Source organism: Danio rerio, chromosome 23 (genome assembly GCF_052040795.2).
Source record: "Danio rerio strain M-AB ecotype USA chromosome 23, GRCz13ab, whole genome shotgun sequence".
Lineage (NCBI taxonomy): Eukaryota > Metazoa > Chordata > Actinopteri > Cypriniformes > Danionidae > Danio > Danio rerio.
In genome coordinates, this window is record NC_141043.1 from 38,534,419 (window position 1) to 38,560,479 (window position 26,061).

Consider the following 26,061-nt stretch of genomic DNA (forward strand, 5'->3'; position numbering starts at 1 on the left):
TACCATTTAACTTCAAGTAATCCACCCGTCATTCAAAAATCTCTTAATTTCAATGTGTGCGCATATTTACTATACAAAACCTGTCAGTGAACTATGAGGGCAATATATATATATATTAGAGCTGCACGATTCTGGCTAAAATGAGAATCACAATTTTTTTTATTTTTGCCTAAAATTAAGATCACGATTTTCTCACGATTCTGTAGATTAAAATAAAGGTTATGAGTGGGCTATAATTATTGTTATTCTCAAACATGTGGTAAAACAGCAATAGGCTTTGTGTAGCAGTACTGTTAAAATGCTAAACGCTTTCGGTTTCATTTTCACTGCTAAGAGCCACTCTGTGCCACAAACTGAATGTTATTTACAACATTACTACCTGCTATTCACGAATCACAGCCTATGCAGGTTCTGTTCACTAAAGTAGACTTCATTCAGAGGCGCGCACGCCCGATCTCTGTGTGGTAACAGCTGACGGTCAGCTCACGTCATGTGTGATTTTGCGGTTGCAAATACATTACATGAAGACAGAAATGTCATTTTTGGGGTGAATTATATCTTATAAATACAGCATGTGACTCTTTCAACACCATTTGGAGGTGTCCACGTTGCTGAACAATGTATGTAAAACAATGTGAAGACTTGTGCGGCCACCATTGTTTCTCACCTGAACTTGAAAATATGAGTGACAGAATCAGAGGAATGCTGGATTAAGATCGTCTAGGGCAGGGGTGTCAAACTCAATTCCTGGAGGGCCGAAGCCCTGCACAGTTCAGTTCCAACCCTGCTCCAACACACTTACCTGTAGGTTTCAAACAAGCCTGAAGGACTCAATTTGTTTGATCAGGTGTGTTTAATTAGGGTTGGAACTAAACTGTGCAGGGCTGCGGCTCTTTTGGAACTGAGTTTGACACCTGTGGTCTAGGGGGTCGAATCAAGATTGCGATCTTTTTACGATTAATTGTGCAGCTCTATATATATATATATATATATATATATATATATATATATATATATATATATATATATATATATATATATTTATATATATATATTAGCGCTGTCAAAATTAACGCGTTAACGCATGCGATTAATTTCAAATAATTAACGCGTTAAAAAAAATTAACGCAATTAACGCAGGTGCAGGTTTTTTTTACTTCCTGTTGTGGTGGACGTGTGTTCAACATGCAATAAATGTGGATAAGACCAAAGAAGCACTTTTTGAAGGCAAGTTTCAGTATAAAACAATTAGTTGCATCACAGGTTATCCAGAGTTTCATGCAATTTCGGGTGTTTCATTTTAACTTTCGACTTCTGTTGTAAGTTGATACCGCATGGCGAACAGAAAGAAAATCCTCCGCATTTCATGACTCGGTGTTCCTGTAAGGTAAGGTTCCTTTTAAGGCTACATGGTAGAATTTTAATAGGAGTATTATCTTAATCATATTAAAATCGGAGTATTGGTGTCTTATGTAAATGTACTCAGAACGTCTGGTGAAGTCGCTCCAGTATGGAAGGCCGTTGGGGCCAAAACATCTGCAACGCGTTGTGTGTGTGTGTCTGTGTGTGTGTCTGTGTCAGGCCCGTTGAGGGGTGTCAGGGGTGGAGTGAGCGACGTATCTGAGTAGGGGCGAGAGGGGTGTGCAATATATTTAACGACTGGTTTGCAAGAAATTATCATTCATTTGCGGGCATTTGGGAGTCTCTGTGCACTTGCGGGATACTCCTAGTCTTAGCAAGTGGATGAATGTAAAGGAGGATTAAGCAAAATTGTTTCGACTCTATAACTAATGTTCTCAACTCACAGCAATAAAACTTTACAATGAGTGCAACAGTTTGTATTCTATAGTTTATTATTATAATTTTTCATTTTCCATATCTGCAATTCCTGTATTTTGGCAGTTTTTTGCAGTCCACTTAGAATCCAACATGGAAATCAATGTTTTCTTTATTGGCATTGATTGTTTTGAAATTTAAATGTCATTAACATGCCTGTGTTTTAATTTCTGTAATAAATATGGCTGTCAAGCCAGGATCGTGATGGTTTATTGTGGGTATGTTGTTTACATAAAGAAATCTGTGTTACAAGTTAAACAAAAATTCTATTAAACAATTATATTTTAAATTAAAATATCTTTTGTCTTGCGTTTACATTAATTTTACATTTAAATAGCCAAAATTACAAGTTTCAGTATTTTAAATGTGATTAATCGCGATTAATTGCGATAAATTTTTTTTAAAAGGAGCGATTAATTAGTTAATTTTTTTTAATCGATTGACAGCACTAATATATATATATAATCGTTTATTAATTGTAATCATTCAATTAATCAAGATTTTAACATTAATGTGGCAATAATTCGAATGTAGCAACAACAAAAAACAGCAGCATTAGGAATATTATTTAACCAGTCAACCCACATTCCTAAAATAATAGTTTTTAAATAGATCATCATACAAAACCAGCACCAAGGCATGAAAAATTGCAAGCAATTTAATGAAATCACACAAGACTGTATAAAACACCTCATGAAAAATGTATGCAGTTCTTCTGTGAAACCAAACGCAAGTGCAAATCCCTCTGAAGGCATCATCCAGACATCCTATTTTGTGCTACCGAAATAGATCATTGATGTGACCCAGATATGCTGGACAGTAGACAGTATCTTAGCATTAAAATGCCAGATCCATAGTGCCATCCATACTCAAGCACAAGCTTAATGAGTTTCCCTTTTTAACCCAGGAAAAGCTTTAGGGATCTATCCGTGCTCTGGATGGATACGGACTTGCACGGTTTGCCACTGAGAAACCCCAAACAAGCACCTCGGCCGCGGTTAAAAGCATCGATTTTATAAGTGCCGTCAAAGAGCTGGAGAGCGTGAAAGGATTTTTTTGAGCTGCGCGTACGAGACCAATTTATCAACGCTTTTGTTTCATAATAACTATGAGAGCCCTTGCAGCACTTTAAAAAGATGGTTCTTAAAAGGTTCTTTGCACCTGGTAACAGTTCTATTTGGAATTGTATAACCCTTAAGAACTCTTTCATGCTGAAACCGTTCTTAGTGGGAGTTCTTTATTTCCCACATTTCTTTCAAATTTGTAACTGGCAAAGCAGATCATTACTAATATTGATAATATTCTGAAGCTCAACCATCAACTATACAGACTGCCAACACTCTCTCAATAGGTAAATACTGTAATTGATGTACGGTTGAAGTCAAAATTATTAGCCCTTCTGTATTATTAGCCCCCTGTATATTCATTTATTCATTCATTTTCAGCTTAGTTTCTTTATTAATCTGGCATTGCCACAGCGAAATGAACCGCCAACTTATCCAGCTGCAACCCATCACTGGGAAGGACATCCTGGGATTTTTAATGACCACAGAGAGCTAGAACCTTAGTTTAACGTCTCATACGAAAGACGGCGCTCACTAAGCAAAATAGAGTCCCCTTCAGTATACTAGGATGTTAGGACCAGGGCCGGAGTGGGACTCCTTTTCAGCCCTGGAGTTTCAAGCCTCAGACCGGCCCACCTCAGTTCACGACTGACTATATTAAAATAAGGTCATTCCAATTCAGTTTCTAATGACACTATCACATCTTTTTTTGAGAAAACAGCTGCTTTGGAACTTCAAATGTAATTATTATAGTCTTATATGTCTTAAAAAAAAAATGAAAAAAAAAAATACTCAAACGAGGATCAAACCCGGGTCGGCAGCGTCGTAGTTTATCGTGTTATCCACTGGACCACAACAGTTGCGTATTGAGATGCGACTCATCTGAGTTATATTATCATTAACCTGCAGGCTGGTTATATGTAATTCGAATATATGTATATGCGGTAAAATAATGAATAAGAAGACTGTGGTCAAGTAAATAAATAAATAATTTTGAAAAAAAGTGACTACTGAGAGTAACAGATTCTGGAGCTAGGGACACCGGCCCTCGCGGCCAAAAAACGGACCGGCCCACCAGGAATTCTACCGGTCCTCCCGATTAGCCAATCCGGGCCTGGTTAGGAGCCACACAAACAGCAGGTTGAGTGCCCCCTGCTGGTCTCATTAACACCACTTCCTGCAGCAACTTAGCTTTACCATGTGATCTCCAGGTACTGTCCGGGCACAGCTCTGCTTAGCTGAGTGAACATGGGTGAACATGTGAGAGTTGCAGAGCGGTAGCTGCTGGCTAATTATATTGACCTTAAAATTGTTTAAAAAAATTTTTTAACTGCTTTTATTGTAGCCGAAAAAAGACAAATAAGACTTTCTCCAGAATAAAAAAATATTAGAGGTAATACTGTGAAAAATTCCTTACTCTGGAAAACATCATTTGGAAAATATTTGGAAAAAAAAAATTTACAGAAGGGCCAATCATTTTGACTTCATCTGAACATTTGAGCTATGAAAAAGTACCTTTTTATTTCACTTAACAGATCTGAGCTTACCGCTTTCCTTTTTTCCAATGGATAGGTAACAGAGATTTTGAATCTATAAGCTATATCAATATATTCCTTCATTATTATTATTATTTGCCATTATGCATAAAAGCTAAAACAATTCACAAAAGTGAACATAAGCATTTTTTTACCAAACAAAGAGACTAACTTTAAACTCAATTGCCTATTTCAGATGCTGTGAAGTCTTATAATCTCATCATTTACATTTTATATTTATGACTTACAAGCGAAAATAAAGAAGCACTTGAAACCATCAGAAAGCATGATAAGTCTAAGTTGGATTCGATGTTTTCTTCCCCCATAAGGAGGCATCGAGAGAGTACCCTACAGGTGGTTTGTCAAGCTCACTCATCTGCATGGAGCACACTCATAATCGCACAATGTTTTCAAAGAAGCATAGGGTGCTTAAAAGAAGGTGCCTGGTACCTGGAAAAGAAAAAGAGTGTGTCGTACAGGTGGCTTTTGTCAAGCACACTCACCTGCATGAAGCGCACTGACACCTGTTTCACACCACACGAGCGAGCAGAGCATAAGCAGCACGTGTGCAGTGGGTATGGAGAGCAGAAGCAGTGCACAGGGGTTTGCCTTTCACACCGGCTATGTCTGCAGCGCACAGTAGATTGGCGACTGTTGCACAGATCAATCTATCTCTGTCTATTCTATCTAGTTACCTATCTACAGTTGAAGTCAGAATTATCAGCCCCCCTTTGATTTTTTTTTCTTTTTTAAATATTTCCCAAATGATGCTTAACAGAGCAAGAGCAAGGAAATTTTCACAGTATGTCTGATAATATTTTTTTCTTTTGGAGAAAGTCTTAATTGTTTTATTTCCATTTTAAGGACAAAATTGTTAGCCTCTTTCAGCTATTTTTTTTTCGATAGTCTACAAAACAAACCATCGTTATACATTAACTTGCCTAATTACCCTAACCTGCCTAGTAACCTCATTAACCTAGTTAAGCCTTTAAATGCCACATTAAGCTGTACAGAAGAGTCTTAAAAAATATCTAGTCAAATATTATTTACTGTCATCATGGCAAAAATAAAATAAATCAGTTATTAGAAATTAGTTATTAAAACTATTAAGTTTAAAAATGTGTTGAAAAAAAATATTTTCGTTACACAGAAATTGGGGGGAAAAAATAAACAGGGGGGCTAATAATTCTGACTTCAACTCTATCAATCTATCAACTATCTTCAACCATCTATCTATCTATCTATCTATCTATCTATCTATCTATCTATCTATCTATCTATCTATCTATCTATCTATCTATCTATCTATCTATCTATCTATCTATCTATCTATCTATCTATCTATCTATTTTTTTTTTACTTTTCATCTGCACCAAGGCCCACGGCAACTTCCTCCCATGCTGTTTCTTTAATCGGCAAGTCTTTATTTTACATATTATATAGATCCTAAAGAACTGTATGCTTCTCACGATCTGTGAGTGTCATTCATGTCTTTTCAGGTGCACTCACTCAGAATACAATCGCCTGTGATATAATGTCATTTTGTTTTTGATTGTCAGGATGTTGTAGGCCTATAGTTATAATAATATTTATACAATTTAGTTATAATGATGTCTAGACATGATCAAACTAGTGTGCAACTTGGTAAGCAAAACTAATGCTAAAAGTGTTTTATATTTGGTTTTGTACTTTGGGCCTAAACTAATATTTGTTGCCGTTTTTAATCGTTAAAATTAATTTGATAAAAATAAAAATCAGTGGATCTTATTGATGCATTTATTGGGTAAACTTGCTACTTTTGTCATTTTTATGTGTTTTTGGTCATTATCAAAGCACTGTCACTTTAATTGAGTGTGAGCAGCTTGGCAAGAATAGACCCAGCAGCAAAACTATTGCAGCACTGCTGCTTCTGACTCTGCACGCAGTATGAAAGCTTTAATGTTAACATGGATCCTGAAAAAACACGTGTTGTCCACGCTCTGCTCACGCTTGCGGTGTGAAACAAGCTTTACAGGTGGTTTGTCAAACCCACTAACTGCATGAAGTACACTCAGAATTGCACTGATTTCTCAATAACGTGTATTGTTTATAAGAAAGTCTGCAAGGTAAATAAATCGAGAGTGTTGTTGCTGGACAATTACATGGTTAAATATTGATGAAACGGATGAATCTTCAAATTATTTTTCTAAATGGTCTTAATGGACTCATCATCTTTGAAGATAAAAGCCACTCAATTTTACAAAAAAACAAAACACTCATAATGAGAAAACTAAAGGCACCAAAGAGAAATGTGAAGCCGTTTCACTATAAATTCCTTTCTGTTTTTGTGTTTCGCTTCATTATGTAGGCCTATTTATTCATGTTCAATGTCAATTAATTTATTCAGCTAGAAACTGTTGATAGAGCTCCATGTATACCTCATATAATAAATAAGAGTGTTATTGACATTTTATATTGTGGTTTTATGTTTTTTAAACCCTTAACAGAGCCTGCAAGATGCACAAAATCATTACAGAAAACAACAGATTTTAAGAAATAATATGAAAAACAACATTAATAAATTTAATATTAATACTATAAAATACTATATAGCACTTTAAATGCATGGTTCTTAATAAAACCTTAGGAATAGTGTCCTATTTAGAATAAAAAATGCTCCGAATAACCCTCATTTGGTACTGTTCTGAACCGTATTTTTAACAGAGTGTATATAAATGAGCTCAGCTTGGCCAAATGAACTTGTGTCTTCCATGTGGTTAAATCTGTGGCTTAAAAAAAAACACCCCATAGGATTTGGAGAACTGTTTCCATGGTACTGTTTCTTATTCTTCAACGTCGCTGTAGAATCAAGGGTGAGAAAATAATCAAAGACTTACGAGAGCACCCGCTCCAGTCTTGACCCAGAGGACCCAATAATCTCTCCGAGAGTGCAGAAAGTCTGGCCGAGGAAGGACTGTGGGAGACAAAGCAATGAAGGTAAATCACAGTTCTGTGGGTTTTCCCGCGCTACAGGCACAAATCAGCAGTGACAGTCCTGTCTGGAAAATCTCAGAAAGATGCTATGAAGACTCACCTTGAAAACTGTATGTCACTGAGTATAAAGACAGGTGAGGCCTGGCTGATGAAACTCTACGCAATGGAAGGGGTGAATCAATGACATGGAAATGCATACAAAAAAGCAAGCCGAAAAAAAAGAGAAAGGAAGAAAAAACAAGACAAGACAAGACTTTGAGAAGTACGACAGACTGTTTCATGCGGTTATAAAGGACACGATAGGGCTGGGCTTTGAAAGTGACAGTCTTTTTTTTCTCAAACAATGGGAACTAAAAAAAACAAATTGCATTCTGTTTGTAACTATTTTGGGGCGTGACAAAACAAGTAGTGGATGAAATGCACTCATTTACAGCCTGTACCTTCTGTCGTCCATGTTCATTGTAGCATAAAAAGACAACAAATCAATAGAGTAAGACTAAGAGGCATTGCTTTGTGATTGTTGTTTATCCATTAGCATACAGTTTGCTTACATGTTTTGAGATGTTTGAGCTTCTGGAGTCCACGTTGTATCTGTTTCGAACAAGCAAAAGACTGGAAGTTAATTGAAGGCCTAATACATTGTATTATTATTATTATTATTATTATTATTAATATTGAATGTCTGTCTACAGGATTTCTCTTCAAAAACTTAAAGGGACAGTTTATTTAGAAATGAAAATTCTGTCATTATATCCTCAACCATTTTTTTCTGTTGATAAAAGATATTTTGAAGAATGTTGAAAACCATTGACATCCATGGGAAAAACAAACTATGGACGTGAATGGTTAACATTTTTCAAAATATCTTAACAATAGAAAGAATCTCAAACCAGAAAACGATGGCAGAATTGTATTTTTTTGGGTGAACTGTCTCTTTAAGGCTGGAAAAGTTCTGTCAACTGCTTACACATCAAACCGGAGGTTCTGCTTCTCTTCGAAGAAGTAATCCAGGACAAACTTCCTCACAAAGTCCGGGTTCAGAGTGTTGTCGATCACTTCTGTTCGGCCAAACTAAACAAGAATAAAAGATCCAATGTAAGGTAAGAGGTTTGTCATGGCAAGAGAATGAAACAATATCTTAAGAATAAAACAACTGTAATACTGCCAAGTGTTGTCCATAAAAAGCTACATTGTTTTATCTTTATGTAAACATGATACATAAAGATCACAAAGAAACATCATGATTAACATTCTCAAAAGCACAAAATTTTAGAATTATAAACTGTACATGTGGATTTTGAATAGTTGAAACCCTGTTGCCATGTAGGTCATTTAAAGCAGCAACAATGCATTTTTAAATAGATATATTTTAAACATATGAAGACAATTTTCTATTCATTTGAATATGCTCATTTGGTGAATGTGTCTTTCTGAATAAAAATGTTAATTGTTTTAATTCAAGGGACCCAAAAAGAAAGAAAAATGAAAGATTCAACATAAGATGAGATGCTTTCAAGAACAGAAATGATAATAAATATGCACTAAATATGAGAATTCAAAATTTTACATGTGGATTTTGAATATGTGAAACCCTGTTGCTATGTAGGTAATTTAAAACCGTAAACAATAACATTTGAACCCTTATGCACTGTTCACATTTACTACACTTTTTGTTATGTTCTGGATGAAAACTTCCACTAAATTAAACTGCTGTAAAAATGCGTTAGATCATTTTTTAAAGACATTTTGTGTATGTTTTCACTAAAGCAGTGACATCATTTATGAATTTGGCAATTAAAGAGGTAAAATCCTGTAATTTACTAAACAATTAGTGGTTTTGATTAGGATTGTGGTTGATTAACAGATTTAAAATTTCTTTAGAATCAAACAACTGTAATACTGCTAAGCTGTCCATAAAAAGCTACATTGTTTCATCTTTCTATGTGCAAACACAATACATAAAGACCACAAAAAAGTTATAAAAAACATCATGTTTAACCTTGTCAGTAGGGCAATATAATAAATTTAAACTAAATATGAAAGATTTTGGTGCAGCAGGGTGGCTAAGTGGTTAGCCCTGTTGCCTCACATCAAGAAGGTCACTAGTTCGAGCCCTGGCTGGGCCATTAGGCATTTCTGTGTGGAGTTTGTATGTTCTCCCTGTGTTCGCATGGGTTTCCCCCACAGTTCAAAGACATGCGCTATTGGTGAATTGAATAAGCTAAATTGTCCGTAGTGTTAAGAGTGTGAATGTGGGAGTGTAAGGGAGTTTCCCAGTGTTGGGTTGTGGCTGGAAGGGCATCCGCTGCGTAAAACATTTGCTGGACAAGTTGGCGGTTCATTCCACTGTGACGACCCCTGATAAATGAAAAGACTAAACCAAAAGAAAATGAATGAATGAATGAATGAATGAAAGAAAATTGTTCATTTTACACAAGGTCTTAAATATTTGTAACCCTGTTGTTGTGTGGATAGTTTAAAAACTCTTTCAAATGAAAAAAAAAAACTTTCAAATGAAATTATATTTTGTTAAATATGCTGATTGGGTGAATGTGTCTTTTCTGAACAAAAGTGTTAATTGCTTTATCTTAATGACCCCAAACAAAACAAAAAACATTGTAGTAGACAACAATATAAAGTAATAATATTAAATGTTTTATTCATGTGCTATAAAAAGCCTCCCTGGGATTATGAAAATGGTTTCTAAATGAGTCTTGTGAGATTTTCCTGAAAAAAAAAATAACATCATAAATGAACAAAAACAAGAACAGAACATCCACACAAGCACACAAATACAGGGTTTCTACAGGTTTCACCAAGTCAAATTTAAGACTTTTTAAGACCATTACGAATGAAATTTCAGACTTTTATACACTCTCAGAAAAAAGGTACACAGTGGAACAAATAATGTTCCCCAAGGAACAGTTTAATACTTTTGTAAAAATTGTACCTTATATGGTACAGAAAAGACCTCTAATGATAACGTTCTGTAACATTTATGGTATAACTGAAATGAAGGTACACAACTGTTCCTATATAAAAGGTACAAAAGTTTTTTTTTTTTTATTACAATGCCTATGAAAATAAATATGACTGGAAAGGCAGTGTGATTTTATGAATAATTTCCATATTAAAACAAGAATCATCATTTAAAAGCATATTTTAAAAGAAATTCATAAACATTAATTATTAAGTTCTATAAAACAATAATACAAAACTGGTAAAACGTAAAACTATAGCTGTTGTAAACTAAACATTTAAGGCACTTTAAATAAATGTTTGATAAGCATTTTTGACGCTGTTAAGGTACACAGTGTCTTGTCACTGTAGTGGTCCCTTCATGGATTAGATTTGTACGTTTGATGAAGGTACAATATTGTATCTGCAGGTTTTTAAACACCAAAGGTACATTTTAGTTACCCATGGTAAAAATTATGTCCTTAAAGGTGCAAACTGCAGTGATACATTTGTTTCTCTGTCTTAAGGTACAATGCTGTTCCATAAAAATCTACTGCCCCATTTTTTGTACCATTTTTTCAGAGAGTGTAGGGCTAAACACTACGGATTTTTTAATCACCCAGCAGAAAAAACAAAATTACTTGCCCTATCAAAAAAAAAATGATTCTTATTAATAATTTATTAGCTTCATATTTAAATGTCAAAACAAGAAGACCCTAGTTGTACCCATACATTCACCGGCCACTTTATTAGGTACACCTTACTAGCACCAGGTTGGACTCCCTTTTGCCTTCAGAATTGCCTTAATTCTTCATGGCATAGATTAAACAAGATACTGGAAATATTCCTGAGAGATTTTAGTCCATATTGACATGAGCATTACGCAGTTGCTGCAGATTTCTCAGCTGCATGTCCATGATGCGAATCTCCCGTTCCACCACATCCTAAAGGTGCTCCATTGGATTGATATCTGGTGAATGTGGAGGTCATTTAAGTACAGTGAACTCATTGTCATGTTCAAGTAAACAGTCTAAGATGATTTGCGCTTTATGACATGGCGCGTTATCCTGCTGGAAGCAGCCATCAGAAGATGAGTACACTGTAGTCGTAAAGGGATGGACATGGTCAGCAACAATACTCAGTTAAACTGTGGCGTTGACACGATGCTCAATTGGCACTAATGGGTCCAAAGTGTGCCTAGAAAATATCTCCACACCCTTTCACCACCACCACGACCACCCTGAACCGCTGATACAATTCAGGGTGGATCCATGCTTTTATGTTGTTCAGAGATGCTCTTCTGCTTACTTTAGTTGTAATGAGTGGTTATTTGAGATACTGTTGCCTTTCTATCAGCTCAAACCAGTCTGGCAATTCTCTTCTGAACTCCCGCATTTGCGCATACAGAACGGCTGCTCACTGGATATTTTCTCTTTTTCGGACCATTCACTGTAAACCCTAGAGATGGTTGTGTGTGAAAATCCCAGTAGATCAGCAGTTTCTGAAATACTTAGACCAGTCCGTCTGGCACCAACAACCATGCCCATTCAAGTCACTTAAATCACATTTCTTCCCAATTCTGATGCTCGGATTGAACTGCAGCAGATCGTATTGACCATGTTCACGTGCCTAAATCCATTTAGTTGCTGCCATGTGATTGGTTGATTAAATTTTTTGTGTTAACAAGCAGTTGGACACTTAAGTTATGTTCTCACCGGCCACTTTATTAGGTTAAAACTCTTTAAAAACTATGCACAACACAAGCACAACTTTTGTATAAAACTGTTATAATATTAGTTCCGAATTTAATTTTGCTAAAAGGTTTACTGAGATGAATTATTGGTGATTGGACGTGTGTTGGACCTATTGGGTAGTTTTACATAAACAAAGAAAATTAGGACCCGTTTAAAATTATTAAGACCTACAAGACAATATTTCAGTGAATTTAAGACTTTTTAAAGGGCACCTAGGTTACCCCTTTTTTCAGATTTAATATAAGTCTTTTGCGTCTCTAGAATGTGTATATAAAGTTTCAGATCAAAATACCCATCAGATTTTTCATTATACCTTTTACAAGATGCTGTTTTATACTGATTTCCAGCAGGGGGTGGTTTTGTCGTACTGCGCCTTTAAGACGAGTTCTGCCCGCCCACTTTCTCGCCCACTACATGCCTCCTCCTTCAGCTGCGTCAGACAACAGACAGACTTAAAGGAAGAAGGTCTCACGTAGCGTTTGTGAGATACTACAGTAAGAACTAACCTTTACTAATCAGTATTGTGAAGTTGCATTGATGAGACACACCACAGATGACACACACACACACAGGCAGGCAGACAGAGCGCGCTTAGCTTAGTTAAGGCTAACCTCAAGTACTTTGTGGATATCTGTTATGCTAATGTACAAAATAAACCTGATTTAACTTCCACAAACCGGGATTGAAGCGTCTTCTTTTATAATTGTTCTGACACGCAGCTGTGCTGATGAAGTAAAGCTGAAGTAAAACGATGTAATTAATTACACACATACTCTGTTTTAAAACACTTTAAACATGTGAAACTTACTCTTAATCACATTTGATGATGATTGCTGATCCTAGCGAACAGAACAGAGCTTTTATTCCCGGTTGCTTTGGGTATGTCTGCCTGGTCTTGTTGACATATACACGTGACTACCGGAACATGTTAATGCGCGCAGCTGTCAATCAATTCGGTGGGCGGGGGGATCACACACCTACGTAATGGTGCGATCGATTTGAAAACAGCTCCAATTGGCCGACCCTTTTTTTGTAGTTAAATTAAAAAAAAAAAGGACTGGGTGTGTTCATATCACCCCAGTATGACGGTCTATACAATATACCAACACACAGATCTGTCCAAACATCTTGAAAAGTAGATTTTTTACCATAGGTGCCCTTTAAGGGCAAAAATGTTGTTTTTGAAGCTTAAGACTAAGACATTGCAGACACACTGGAATAAGACACCAGAATGGCAAATCCAATTTAAACATTAATTTTTTTTTTTTTTACCAAAATCTTATAATTTTAGAGTTTTAATGAATTTTAGTATTTTATTAATATTTTTAGGGTTTAAATATACACCCTAATTCTCATTTCTAAATTCCTCGATCCTCCACAGATTGCTGCAATTGGTGTAATAAAAAGAATAGACACTCATACAAATAAATGAAGCTAGCATTACTCCCTCATCTGCACATGTCAAATCAGCGCAGAAGGAATTACTGATGTGCCAGTGCATAATAGCGCTCGGCTATGATCATATTTTGATGATCAGAAGCAGGAATCAGCCCTCAGACTCAACAGCAGCCTGAGCTCTGCATGAACGCGGGGCAGGAATAGCAGCTCAGTGTGAGCCCGTGCCGCTTCCTGCCAAACGTACACATCCCTGAAGCAATCAGACAGTAATTCCCATTGGGCAGGAGTCCTCTCGCTGGAGCTCACTGAGTAATGAACTATTGATTCTGAACTCCGATCCAGACCCAAGATCATGTTCTCAGCACCCCAGACACATAATCCCACCTATCAACTTAGTATCCACGATTCCTATTATCTGCAAGTTCCTGGAGCTCATCGGCCCTTGACTTAAAGCTTCGGTGACCGCTGGAAGCCGCGTTATCTGTTTAGGCTGTTTATAATGCAGTTGCTATGCATGCTTTTGGAGGTGCTTGCGATGTGAGTGGGCACTTGAGTGTTGATATGCATGTGGAGAAAGCCACTGGTCCAGATACGCAGCCGGCTATATAAAAAGTACAGTGAATATTTCATGATGCCATCTGGAAAGCGAGATATCTCTAGAGAAGTCCACTGCGCTTGCCGCATTCCTTGAGTTTTCTCTATTTCCAATACTGAGTCTGAGAGTTTCCACAGCACTGCTGATTCCTTGAATTCTGGTAGAATGGTGGGATTAGGCATGGGACAGTATACGTTTCTGACGGTCTGATAACCTTGGATAAAAACATCACGGTTTCACGGTGTTGTGATTACTGCTCTAAAATATGTTCTTTTTAAATATCTGGATAATAAAACAGCAACACTTTTCCCCATTGAACACAAGAGGCTCTATTTTAATGATCTAGGTGCAAAGTCAAAAGCGCAGGGTGCAAAGCATTAAAGGGCGGGTCCGAATCCACTTTTGCTATTTTAAACATGGAAAAAAAATGATCTAACAGGATTGTGCATATACTCTTAATGAGTTATAGGTGTGTTTTGAGCATGATGTGCATTAAACCAATCAGAATCTCATCTCCCTTTCCCTTAAAGAGTTAGTTGCATTACGCCATGGTGCATTTGCTATTTACATGGCGGTCTCTGTAAGTGGAACAACTGAACGCTTCACTAGCGAGACAAGTTAAACAGACCATCTGCAGCATGAGGATAAAGAACGAGCCTCCTCCATTTAGCTTCTTTTCTTTTCTTTTACTCTTTACTTTATTCCTTTACTTTACTGGATAAGGAAATGGCGTTGTACAATTCACTAAAGACATCCATTAGCCTACCTATTTATTTTTGTTTGTTGAGCGCAAAGATTTGTTTCAAAACTCCAGCAAATGAATAAATGAACAATAATGACAAAGTGTGGTCAAAAACGGAGTTTTATCCAAGCACACGTAACGTTGTAATGCACAATATGGTGATGCATATGTCTCCAAAACCCGAAAGGTGAACAAATCTAAACTTGTTTTTAATAAAACAAATATAAATATGCATATAATAAATAATACTGCTAATAATAATAATAATAATAACATTATACAAAAGCAAATTGTCTTGAATAAACTGAAAAAGCCCCCCTAGACCAAGGCATTTTTATATTTATGTATAAAGTAATATTTTTTGTAACATTTTAATTCTTTTATTCTTTTTCATTTGTAAAGATATTTGTGTAATGCTGTACATCCTGTGTGTATTAAGCAATGTGTAAGTTTAAACCCACATAGGCACAAAATTAACTTTTGGGTCAGTTGGCCTTTCTGTGTGGAGATGGCATGTTCTCCCTGCGTTTGCATGGGTTTCCTCTGAGTGCTCCGGTTTCCCCCTCAAGTCCAAAGAAATGTGGTACAGATGAATTAGGAAAATTGTCCATAGTGTATGTGTGTGAATGAGTGTGTATGGATGTTTGCCAGTGATGGGTTGCAGCCGGAAGGGCATCCACTGAATAAAAAACCATATGTTGGATAAGTTTGTGGTTCATTCCGCTGTTGCGACCCCAATTAATAGAGGGATAAAGCCAAAAAGAAAATATATAAATTAATAAATAAAGGCAAAAGGGGGTCCAACCCAGTACTTGTAAGTTGTACCTAATAAAGTGGCCTTTTAGTGTATATTTTAAAAGATTATATATATTAGAATTAAATGTTTTATTCATATTTGTTATTAAAAGCATCAGTAAGTTTATGGATAGAAACAAGAACAAGTCTCATGAGATATATCTGAAAGGACTGAACGTAATAAAAGCAAAATAACACAACATCCACACAAGCGCTGATAAGAAGAGGACTGAGGAGAATATCGACTGATAGACAACAATCTGATAATAAACAAAAATGAAAAAAAACACGTCACGCTGGATCTAAAACTACAACAATGGATACACATCAATACAACAGCACATTGTGTTCTGATTGCCGCTTCTATAGTTGGCCAATGGACCGTGCTGACTGATATCACAGTTCTTCAAAAGACTAAACACAACATGCTGAGCACCATATATTCAGTTCACACAGTATATAGCACAAAAATGGCACTAACCTCTCTCCACTCTTTTGTACCGATCCCTTGAACGTACAACACAACAACTGCAAAGAGAAATGGGAAGAATAATGGTCAAGCACAGGCAATAAATTGATAGAGACGCATGCATTTTGTTTCCTCAAATGACTCCAATGGAGATGCCTCACTGAGAGCTTCATCTAAATTAGAAAAAAGGCCTGGAGGAGTGCCTGCATCTTGGGATGTGACCGGTATGGAGTATTAGACTGGACTCCAGAGCCTTTAAGTGGATGTGTGGAGCAGCAGGTGCACGAATCAAACTCATCAATTACTTCACTGAATCATTCAAGAGGAGTCCAAACAGGAAAAGGCCTGACCAGCAAATGGACTGCAGCTCTACGGGTGGCTCTTTGAGTAGATGTCAGAAATACCAAGGTACCACTCGGTCTGGTGAGCACTTGGGAAATACCCAAATCTGAGCATAAAGCATCTGGACTTGAACCGTTGCTCTGCAATCGGTGAGCAGAACTATCAGGCTATCACGAAGAGATTTGTGAAGGAGCCATCGGTGGCAAATCTCACTGAAAAGATTGTAACAGGAGGGTCGTTCTCAGAGAATCTGTGTGTTACATGTATTTGGTACAGAATTAAAAGTAAATTAGATGCCGTAACCATACATAAACCATAATCTTAACCCTATAGTAGAACTGTGTTTTTCATTAATATTACTTGTAAATTAAATTACTAATTAAATAGAAATAAAGTGTAACTTATCTAATTATTTGAACATTTATAACAAAATATTAAAATAATGAAATTAAAATCAACTCGAAAACTTACTTAAAAACAAGTTAGCATACAGTTGATGGACATTTATATAATGATTATATTAAAAATATTTCCAAAGTGCTGTTTAACGAAGAAAAAAACCCACATTTTAGCTGTAATAACTTTTTTCTGATAACGGATTTCTTTTGTCTTTGCCATAGTGACAGTACCTTATATTTTACTTTACCTAACCCTAACCCTAACCCTATAACAGTATTCAGCTTAAAGTGCAATTTCAAAATGCAAGCCATCAGACAATAGCGATTTGTTCTGAAGCCAATCAAGGAATTTGATAAAAACTAAAAGAAATTAGGCTTCCCTAAAAAGACAAAATATTATAGTATATATTGTAAAAATTTCCTAAATCTTTTAAATATCACTTGGAAAACATTTGAAAAAAAAATTGTTATTGGTATTAATATTTATTAGTAACAACATTAGCTTTGATGCATTGTTAGATTTTCATTTTTTCTCCCTAATTTACTGTTGGTGGCTGTTTTTGCCCCATTGACTTCCATTATAACCCCATTTATTGGTGCATAAATACATAGTCTTTGTTTTTGTTTACTCCATGTAATTCTTAGAGCTGAGATGCATATTTTGATATTTTCAGACACATCAAGGTAAGTGCACACTCACACACTTAGACACACATACACACTTTAATTTGCTGTTATACTCCATATAAAATCCAAAAACTAAACCTTTTTTGGGTTAATGAAAAAACTAAAGGGTTAATGGTGTCAACTGATGAAAAACAGTAAAAATTATAAAAATGTACCTCCTCCTGAAAGGCAAAACCACCAACGATCAAAAATGCATGATTATATAGTGTTGTGGCTTTGCAATCAAAAATGTGGTTTTAATGGAAGTCAATGGGGCCACAACAGCCACCAACAGAAAAATTAGGGAGAAAAAATGAAAATCAACCAAAAACAATGCATCAAAGGTTGTATCACAAGTCCAAGACATTTTTGTCCAAGATTTTTTTTAATCCAGTCCAAAATGATCAAAGATAACAAAAGGGTAGTACATATGCCAAAAGTGTATTGAGTTTTTAAAAATCAAAATCAAAACATTTTCTCAAAATATGAGTCAAAATAAGATGTTTCACCAAAACTCATCCTGCTAGCTGAAACAGAAAAACATTATGGTCAAATTAAGACTCTAAATCACCCCACAGTGCATGAAAACATCCCCAACAGTACATAGGGGTTAAACAAAACTGAAGGACTCAATTAGTTGATCAGGTGTGTTTAATTAGGGTTGGAACCTGCAGCCCTCCAGGATTTAGATTTGACACCTGTGCTGTATAATATACACGCCTAAATACGATCTAAAAAAAGTCCCATAGCATATTGAATTCTAATGAAAATTTATTACATGAAACAAATGTTTATGGTTTTGCAGTACAAACTAACCTGTATCAAATAGCGTAAAATAGTTAAGCATCCTGTTATTTTATGTGTTAAATAGACCTAATCTATAACAGTTGCAATAGGCACAGATAGATTGGCTGATATTTCAATTATAAAACAGAAAAAAAATTGTTTATTTGTTTTGCACAAGACACTGAATTGCGTCAAATAATGTAAAAACTTCGCTATCCTGCTAATTATGTCTGTTAACCCTCATTACGCAACAAACTGCACTTCTTTCCCTGAGAATAGCCCAGGAATTGCAGCATAACAAGCGAAACAAAATCCCTCCAAAATGAGGCCAAGGCAGCATTTCTTGTTTTCCAAGATGCAAATGTTACATTACGAATGCATAATCTCTCCAATGCACTGAACAAGACGAGACTGACCATATTCATTATTTTCAGCTCCTGGAAAGGAAGAAAAAACAGGGCAGTAACTACACTGGGCCAAGCTAATGTTTAACGATTTCCCATAAATTACACGGAACAATCATCAGAGCACAGAAAGCATTTCAGGAAGAGTAGAGACACCTATTCAGGTATGACCTTTGCCAGATCGAGCGAGGAACTGATTCAGAATAAATCTCAGCGCAAATTATGGCAACTCAGATGTCAGTCATGCGTTTGATTGCGCTGAGCATTAGGGTGAAGGATTAATAAATGTTATAATTTGGCCTTCTCTGACTAAGGCAGGTTTCAAAAGTCAAGTTGAAATAAGTGTTTTTACTTTCCTTCAAGGTATTTCCTTTGATACTTCTAGAAAAAGCAGTGTGTTGAAAAAAAAAAGATGTCCTAGGGGTGCAACATTTTCAGCAAATGGCTTCACATACCAAATAGCCATGAATAACTCATCCCAAAAACCTTCACACTTGTTTTCAAGGCAACAGCAAAATATAATTCACGTGAACAGCATTCACAGCTATGCTCCTGACATCAGCTGGGAAGGATAAATGCTTTGTTTTTCTCCACAGTGGTTGAGCCTCAGAGACGGAGCGGGGAGTACAAAATATTAAGCAATAATAAAATTCGATCACGTTTATATTATCATGCAAGATGGCTGTTTTATTACCCTTAAGAATAGTAAATACAACTCAGTCGGAATTATTATATGCTCATTAGTCAATCAAGTGAATCAGGAAGCTCTAAATTAATATGTTAATGCTGAATATTAAATGCTAGCTAAATTAATTCTTATCGCGAGCAGTCGTTTGAGACGATAACTTTGATAAAAGCTTTAAAAGATTCATTAGTAGCTTGAAAAGTTTGAATCAACCAGTAATAAAGTTTGACACAACATAAATACTGCATATTTATTTACATTTTGCATGAACTTCTATTAAATAAGAAGTCAAGGAACTTTTATTTTATTTATTTAATTATTTATTTGTTTATTTAGATCAGGGGTGCCCAAACACTCTTATGAAGGGATAAAATCCAAGCTTGATTGAGAACTGTGGGCTGAAAGTAAACATTGCAAACTGTATTACTGTACATTAAGGCTGCCGTGGGTAATTTCCTAATTTATTTCATGAAATTGACTAATAAATAAAAACAATTAATTCACCAGTTTTTACTAATTCAAATTTTTCCAAGAATATATTTTTTAACAAACCCATTACAATAAAAACAAAACAAAATATTCAACTTACAAAATAATGGACTTTAAATGCCGAATACACTAGTCAGGTATGGAGCTAATAATATGCCAAAACAATCTGTTGTGGGTAGCACAATCGCCTCACAGCAAGAAGGTCGCTGGTTTGAGCCCCATCTGGGTCAAGTGGCATTTCTGTGTGGAGTTTGCTTGTTGTCCCCGTGTTCGTGTGGGTTTCCTACGGGTGCTCCAGTTTCCCACACAAGTCCAAAGACATGTGCTGTAGGTTAATTGGGTAAGCCAAATTGGCCGTAGTGTATGAGTGTGACTTAGTGTGTATGGGTGTTTCCCAGTAATGGAATCTGCTGCGTAAAACATATGTGAGATAAATTGGCTGTTCATTCCGCTGTGGCAACCCCTGATTAATAAAGAGACTAAGCCGAAAAGAAAATGAACGAATCTGTTGTTTTCACACATTATTAGCTCTATAGTCATGTCTTCTGCTTTGTCTCCTATTTATTAAGTGACAGTTTATACATTTCTTTAAAAAATTATTATTTTTTCTTTAAAAAAAGATTAATTTACAATATTTAATTAAAACATTTAACTTTTTGTTTGCTTTTTTGTTGCTCAACAATAAAACAAACAAACAAAACGACTGAAGTTTATTTATTTATTATTGCGAATTGTACTCTGACTTTTTCTTTGTCCCGCCTTCCTGTTGTTTTTCTGTTATTCCATAGGCTCTCATACTGGCGTGATCCCTTGTTCTGATTGGCTGCTGGTCTCGGAGGCCTGTATATAAGGGAGCTTCCAACAGGGTTCGGAGAGCTCATTTCTGTGCATTCGGTGTTTGGAGTGGAGCTCCTGGGTTTCCCTCACCCCTCCGACCGACGACCAACAACCAATATTGTACTGATGTTCATCATACGTTAAAATATTTTGAGAGTTTGAGCGTGTAGGGGTGGCCTGCCTATTTATTTGATTACTTTTGACTATGTTTATGTTTAGGGTGTAAGGTAAGCTTTTTTGCATTTTTCTTTAAATAGTAATAGTTAATTTAGTGCATTTACTTTATAGATTCTTTTGTTTGTTATTTTGGCCTGTGGTCACCCTGAAGAGATGCTCATTTATATTAACCACATTTTTCTATAATAAATCTTTTCATATATACTCTCAATTGAGTGTGTGAGTTTGGTTGTCGACCGAAGGGAATCTTTTGCCTTTTGTTTTGTTTGGGAAATCCACCACCCCAACACATTTGTTTTCCTTCGTTTATTATGCCCTTGTTGTTTCCCCTAGACTTGGGGCGTAATAGTTACATTGAAATAGAAATGAAAATCTGTTAAAGGGATTCCCCAACCCTCCCCAATCATTTTCCTCTGGTGGGCCGAATCAAATGATACAAAGGGCCAACTTTGACCTGCGGGCCCTAGTTCTAATTTCTGATTTAGATCCTCATTAGTCACTAAGGTAGGGGCTATTATTTCCGGGGGGCTATAAATTATTATGTTAACGTTGAATTTTAAATGCTAGCTAAACTAATTAATTTGAGACAATATTTAATAAAAGCTTTAAAAAATTCATTAATAGCTTTAAAATCTTTAATAAATTAGTAAAAATGTATGCATGAACTTCTATTTAATAAGATGCTAAGGAACTTATTTAAGGGCGTACTCACACTATGCTATCCAAACCAGGTGCGTTTCCCAATTCGTTTGAGAAGTGTGAGAGCTCTGAATTGGGCTCAGGCGCGGTTCAGTTGGCCGGCCCTGGCCCGGTTGAAGGAGGTGTGCCAGAGCGTGTGCAATGAATGCAAACTGTCATAGTTTATTTAAGAACCAAACCCCTCACTGCATGTCAGCTACACCTTCAGGACTTATTGATAATTTATGAGCATCAAAAGTGTCGGATCTCTTCGGCAAAGTGTTTGACTTTGCGTCGCTGCATCCCAAACAACTAAAAATAATACAATGCGATATAACTAAAGCAAAGTCCACTGTGCTTCTCTTACTGTTAAACTAAACAGCCTCATCATCGATGATGTACGCTCCCCCAGGTCCAGGTAGGTAAAAATACAATGTGAGTGCAGGTCGAGGGGAAGAGGGGGGGGGCAATCATGCTTTGGCACAGTTCAAGGCAACTGTACCTAATGTGAGTGCGCCCTAAAGGTGCACTCACCAAGTGTGAGTGCTCTGAATCGGGCTCAGGCGTGGTTCAGTTGGCCGGCCCTGGCCTGGCTGGAAGACAGGTGCCAGAGCACGATTTGGTAGGGCTTCGGCATGGCACGCTTGTAGTGTGAGTGCAAAGCGCTCTTGAGCACAAAACTGAAGACCCTGACGTGACTTTTAAGGGACTGTTTCATATGGATTTAATCATCTTTCCTACGTTTCAATGAACGCAAACTGTCATAGTTTATTAAAGATGCAAACCCCTTACTCCACGCCAGGTGCCACCTTCAGCAAACCTCCTTGTACATGCAGTATGAGGATCATTTATGAGCATCAAAAGTGGTGGATTCGTTTACGGCATATATTTGACTGTGATTCACTGCATCTCAAATTACTTAAAACAATACAAAACGATATAACTAAAGCAATGGTCAACTGTGCTAAGCTTGAGCGCTTCTCTTCTGTTAAACTGAACAGCCGCATTATCGATGACGTAAGCATGCTCTTACTCAGAAGGTAAAATGCAGTATGAATGCAAGCCATCGGGGGTGAGGGGAGGGGGGACAAGTGCACTTCGTCATGGTTCAAGGCAACTGTACCTAGTGTGAGTACACACTAATCCTTTAAATACAGTAGCGTACAGTAAAATTTTGCAAATCTACCGTATTTTAACAGTTATGTTCTGGTAACCACATCTGCCAGCTTTTTACTGATATTAAGTTTTACAGTGTATAGAGTAGTGCAATAGTATATTATTGGAAAATACTCATCAACTGCTATGGACAAATGACAAACCTCACAACAAGGAGTGAGCGATCAGTTTAAAGACTCACCTGGCGCTGACCTTGAGAACGTATCCACATCCAGCAGACTCCTGGAGAAACAGGAAAACAGAGATGCTCAAGCACAATGGAGTGAACAAACTAATTGCTGGCAATAATAAGGCAGCAAAACACAAGATGATTTATTGTACTCGGAACAGATGGCTGCACAGAAACAAAAGCAGCTTCTGTGTTCGTCCTGTGTGAACAAAGAGACTCACTGATGCTCAGGTCAGTTTACTCGTGCCAGACATCAAATCAAACCCATCTTTTTAACTTTATTATGAATGTATGCTGTGTTTATTATATGCATTTTTGTATTATGCTCAACAACATTTTGATATTACATTTGGAGAAAATGTCATCAGTGTTTTAAAGGATAAAATAAAATGGACATTATACTCAAACACAGGACTATAAACTGTAAATCCAGACAAACTGAGAATCTCAGTTTTCTCCTAATTGTTGTATAAACACACAATTGACGTCAAAATGATTAGCCCTCCTGTGATTTTTTTCTTTTTTAAATAGTTCCCAAATTATGTTTGACAGGAAATTTTCACAGTATTTACGATAATATTTTTTTTTTGGAGAAAGTCTTATTTGTTTTTTTATTTTGGCTAGAATGAAAACTGTTTTTAATTTTTTAATGATCATTTTTACCATTGTCTACAGAATAAACCATCATTATTCTAATGATGGTGGCATGGCAAAAGAGATGGAGTTCCATGTGCAGCTTTATTAAGAGAATGGTCAGGCAGGCAGGAGTCAAAACAAGAACAAAACATTAATAGCAAAGGCAATCCAAAAAGAGTAGTCTAAGAAACAGGCAAAGGTCAGGGCAAGCATCATAATCCAAAAATAGTAGCAGAGCGTCCTTTGGATGCGCACTTCAGAATCGCACCAGAAATAGTAGGTCATCCGGGTACTTCTTGCATACTGTTTTTCAAATTTAATGTATTCAGACATACTACTCGGCTAGCATACTGTTTTTAGAATACTATATAGTATGTATTTTTATACGATCTAGTATATGTTTTTCATTGAGCTCAAAAGTAGTATATAATGATGAGTGTTAATTCATTTAAATAAGTTTAAAAGGTTAGTTCACCCAGAAATTTAAATTTTCATTTAAATGACTAATCCTTGTGTTGTTCCAAATTCAGTGACACCTTTGTTCATCTTCGGAACACAAACAATGATATTTTAGATGAAATCAGAGAGCTCTCACATGCTCCATAAAGAGCAACGATTCAGAGATGTTCAAAGTCCAGAAAAGGAACCAAAAACATTGTGAAAACCTTCTATGAGACTCACAGTGCATCTGGAAAGTATTCATAGCGCTTCACTTTTTCCACATTTTTTTATGTTACAGCCGTATTCCAAAATGGATGAAATTCGTTTGTTAAATCAAAATTCTCCACACAATAGCCCAATAATGAAAAAGTGAAAAAAGATTTTTTGAAATTGTTGCAAATTTATAAAAAATAAAAAACCTGAAAAATTACATGTACAGAAGTGTTCACAGCCTTTGCCATGAATTGAGCTCAGGTACATTCTGTTTCCACTGATCATTCTTAAGATCTTTCAGCAGCTTCATTGGAGTTCACCTGTGGTAAATTCAGTTGATTGAACATGATTTGAAAAGGCGTACACCTGTCTATATAAGGTCCCAGGGTTGACAGTGCATGTCAAAGCACAAACCAAGCATGAAGACAAAAGACTTATCTGTAGACTTCCGAGACAGTATTGTCTCGAGGTACAAGGCTGGGGAAGGTTACAGAAAAAAATTCTGCTGCTCTAAAAGTAAAATAATTTAATCCATTTTGGAATAAGGTTGTAACAAAACTTAATGTGGAAAAAGTGAAGTGCTATGAATACTTTCTGGATGTACTGTGTATCAACTAAAAACAAAATAATTATATAATCAAAATAAAAAACATTCAACGTACAGCTGTGGTATGCAAAATGGCTAAAATATGTGCGAGACGGTATTGTAGATCTCCTATCCAGCATTTGGATGAGGTTTTTAAATACCTCTTTGTTCACTATATTAATTGTCTCGTGTCTTTAGCGAGGTAGTTATGGCATTAGATCTCCTGTCCTGGTGCCATAGTGATGTTTTTTTTCATACAGTATAACAGCCGCAAACAACTCTGAAACTGTGCTTTGCTGTTGCTTGCAACTAGATTGTGTGTCACTGACAATACTAACAGTCAACTTTTTAGCAAGACACTCCTCATACAGTAGTGCTTTTTTAGGTGCTGCTTGTTGCATTTCCTCATGCTGTGGTAACAATTATGCGACAGCTCTTACAAATTTCCTGTTTTTATTCGGTGTCTGTGACTTTGAAACCTAAATATTCTCATATTAATTCGTCTATTAATGCCTCTGAAGCAGAAAACACCATCATCCTACTCGTCTGCGCTTTCCTGTTGGTTTGTTTTTATTGTGGGCTTTCCGCAAAGTTCAGTTGCGCAATTCTGATTAAGTAGGGAGAAATGAAAAACTACATTTCTATTTCATATCGCCAGTGGTGGAAAGAGTACTAAAAAAACATACTTAAGTAAAAATACCATTATTTGCTTAAAAATGTAGTGCAAGTAAAGTAAAAGTATCTGTTGTGAATGTTACTCAATAATAAAAATAGACCTTTTAAAAGTACTCAAGAGTAGCGAGTAGTGAAAAGCTGATGCATTTACATGTAATTTGTGGATGTGTGTAAACGTAACATTTTGTAGTGTATTTAGTTATTTCCCATCAGGCACACAACATCATAACACGTTAATATTAGGTTAGATTTAGGTCGTGAAACTTCAATGTCTAGACAGCGTCTAGGGACAACATTATTTTAATCACCAATAACAACCTCAACGTTTATATGTGGTTGATTTTAGCTTGTGTTGTAAAGTGACCAAAATCCAACGATGAGCCAACATCTTAAATCATATTGACATCAAATACTGACATTTATTCGCCAGGTTTGGCAACCAAAATCCAACGTCTGATAGACATCATAGTGGTAACATCCACAAAACATTGACATCAGCCTGACATTGAGTTCTGACATCAACCTGATTTTCATCTTCAAACAAAATGCACTGCCCACACGATGCTGGGAGACAACATCAATCT

At 36.2% G+C, this 26,061-nt stretch overlaps 1 protein-coding gene across 6 annotated transcripts in view; it reads right to left on the bottom strand.

The window, feature by feature from the left end:
• Positions 1-26,061, bottom strand: part of cpne9 (copine family member IX) — a 112,387-nt gene that overhangs the window by 66,112 nt on the left and 20,214 nt on the right. For 3 of the 6 annotated variants that reach the window (XR_015523813.1, XR_015523814.1, XM_087307545.1), the window contains exons 2-7: positions 22,939-22,979; positions 16,132-16,178; positions 8,376-8,479; positions 7,960-7,999; positions 7,509-7,564; positions 7,312-7,388 (exon numbers count right to left, since the gene is read on the bottom strand). Coding sequence is in view for 1 of the 6 variants with exons in the window: in XM_087307544.1 (XP_087163670.1) it covers positions 7,312-7,388; positions 7,960-7,999; positions 8,376-8,479; positions 16,132-16,178; positions 22,939-22,979 (309 nt within the window). In the remaining 5 variants the exon portion in view is untranslated. The remainder of the gene's footprint in view (positions 1-7,311; positions 7,389-7,508; positions 7,565-7,959; positions 8,000-8,375; positions 8,480-16,131; positions 16,179-22,938; positions 22,980-26,061) is intronic. The other 3 variants (XR_015523812.1, XR_015523811.1, XM_087307544.1) reach the window with 1 other exon arrangement.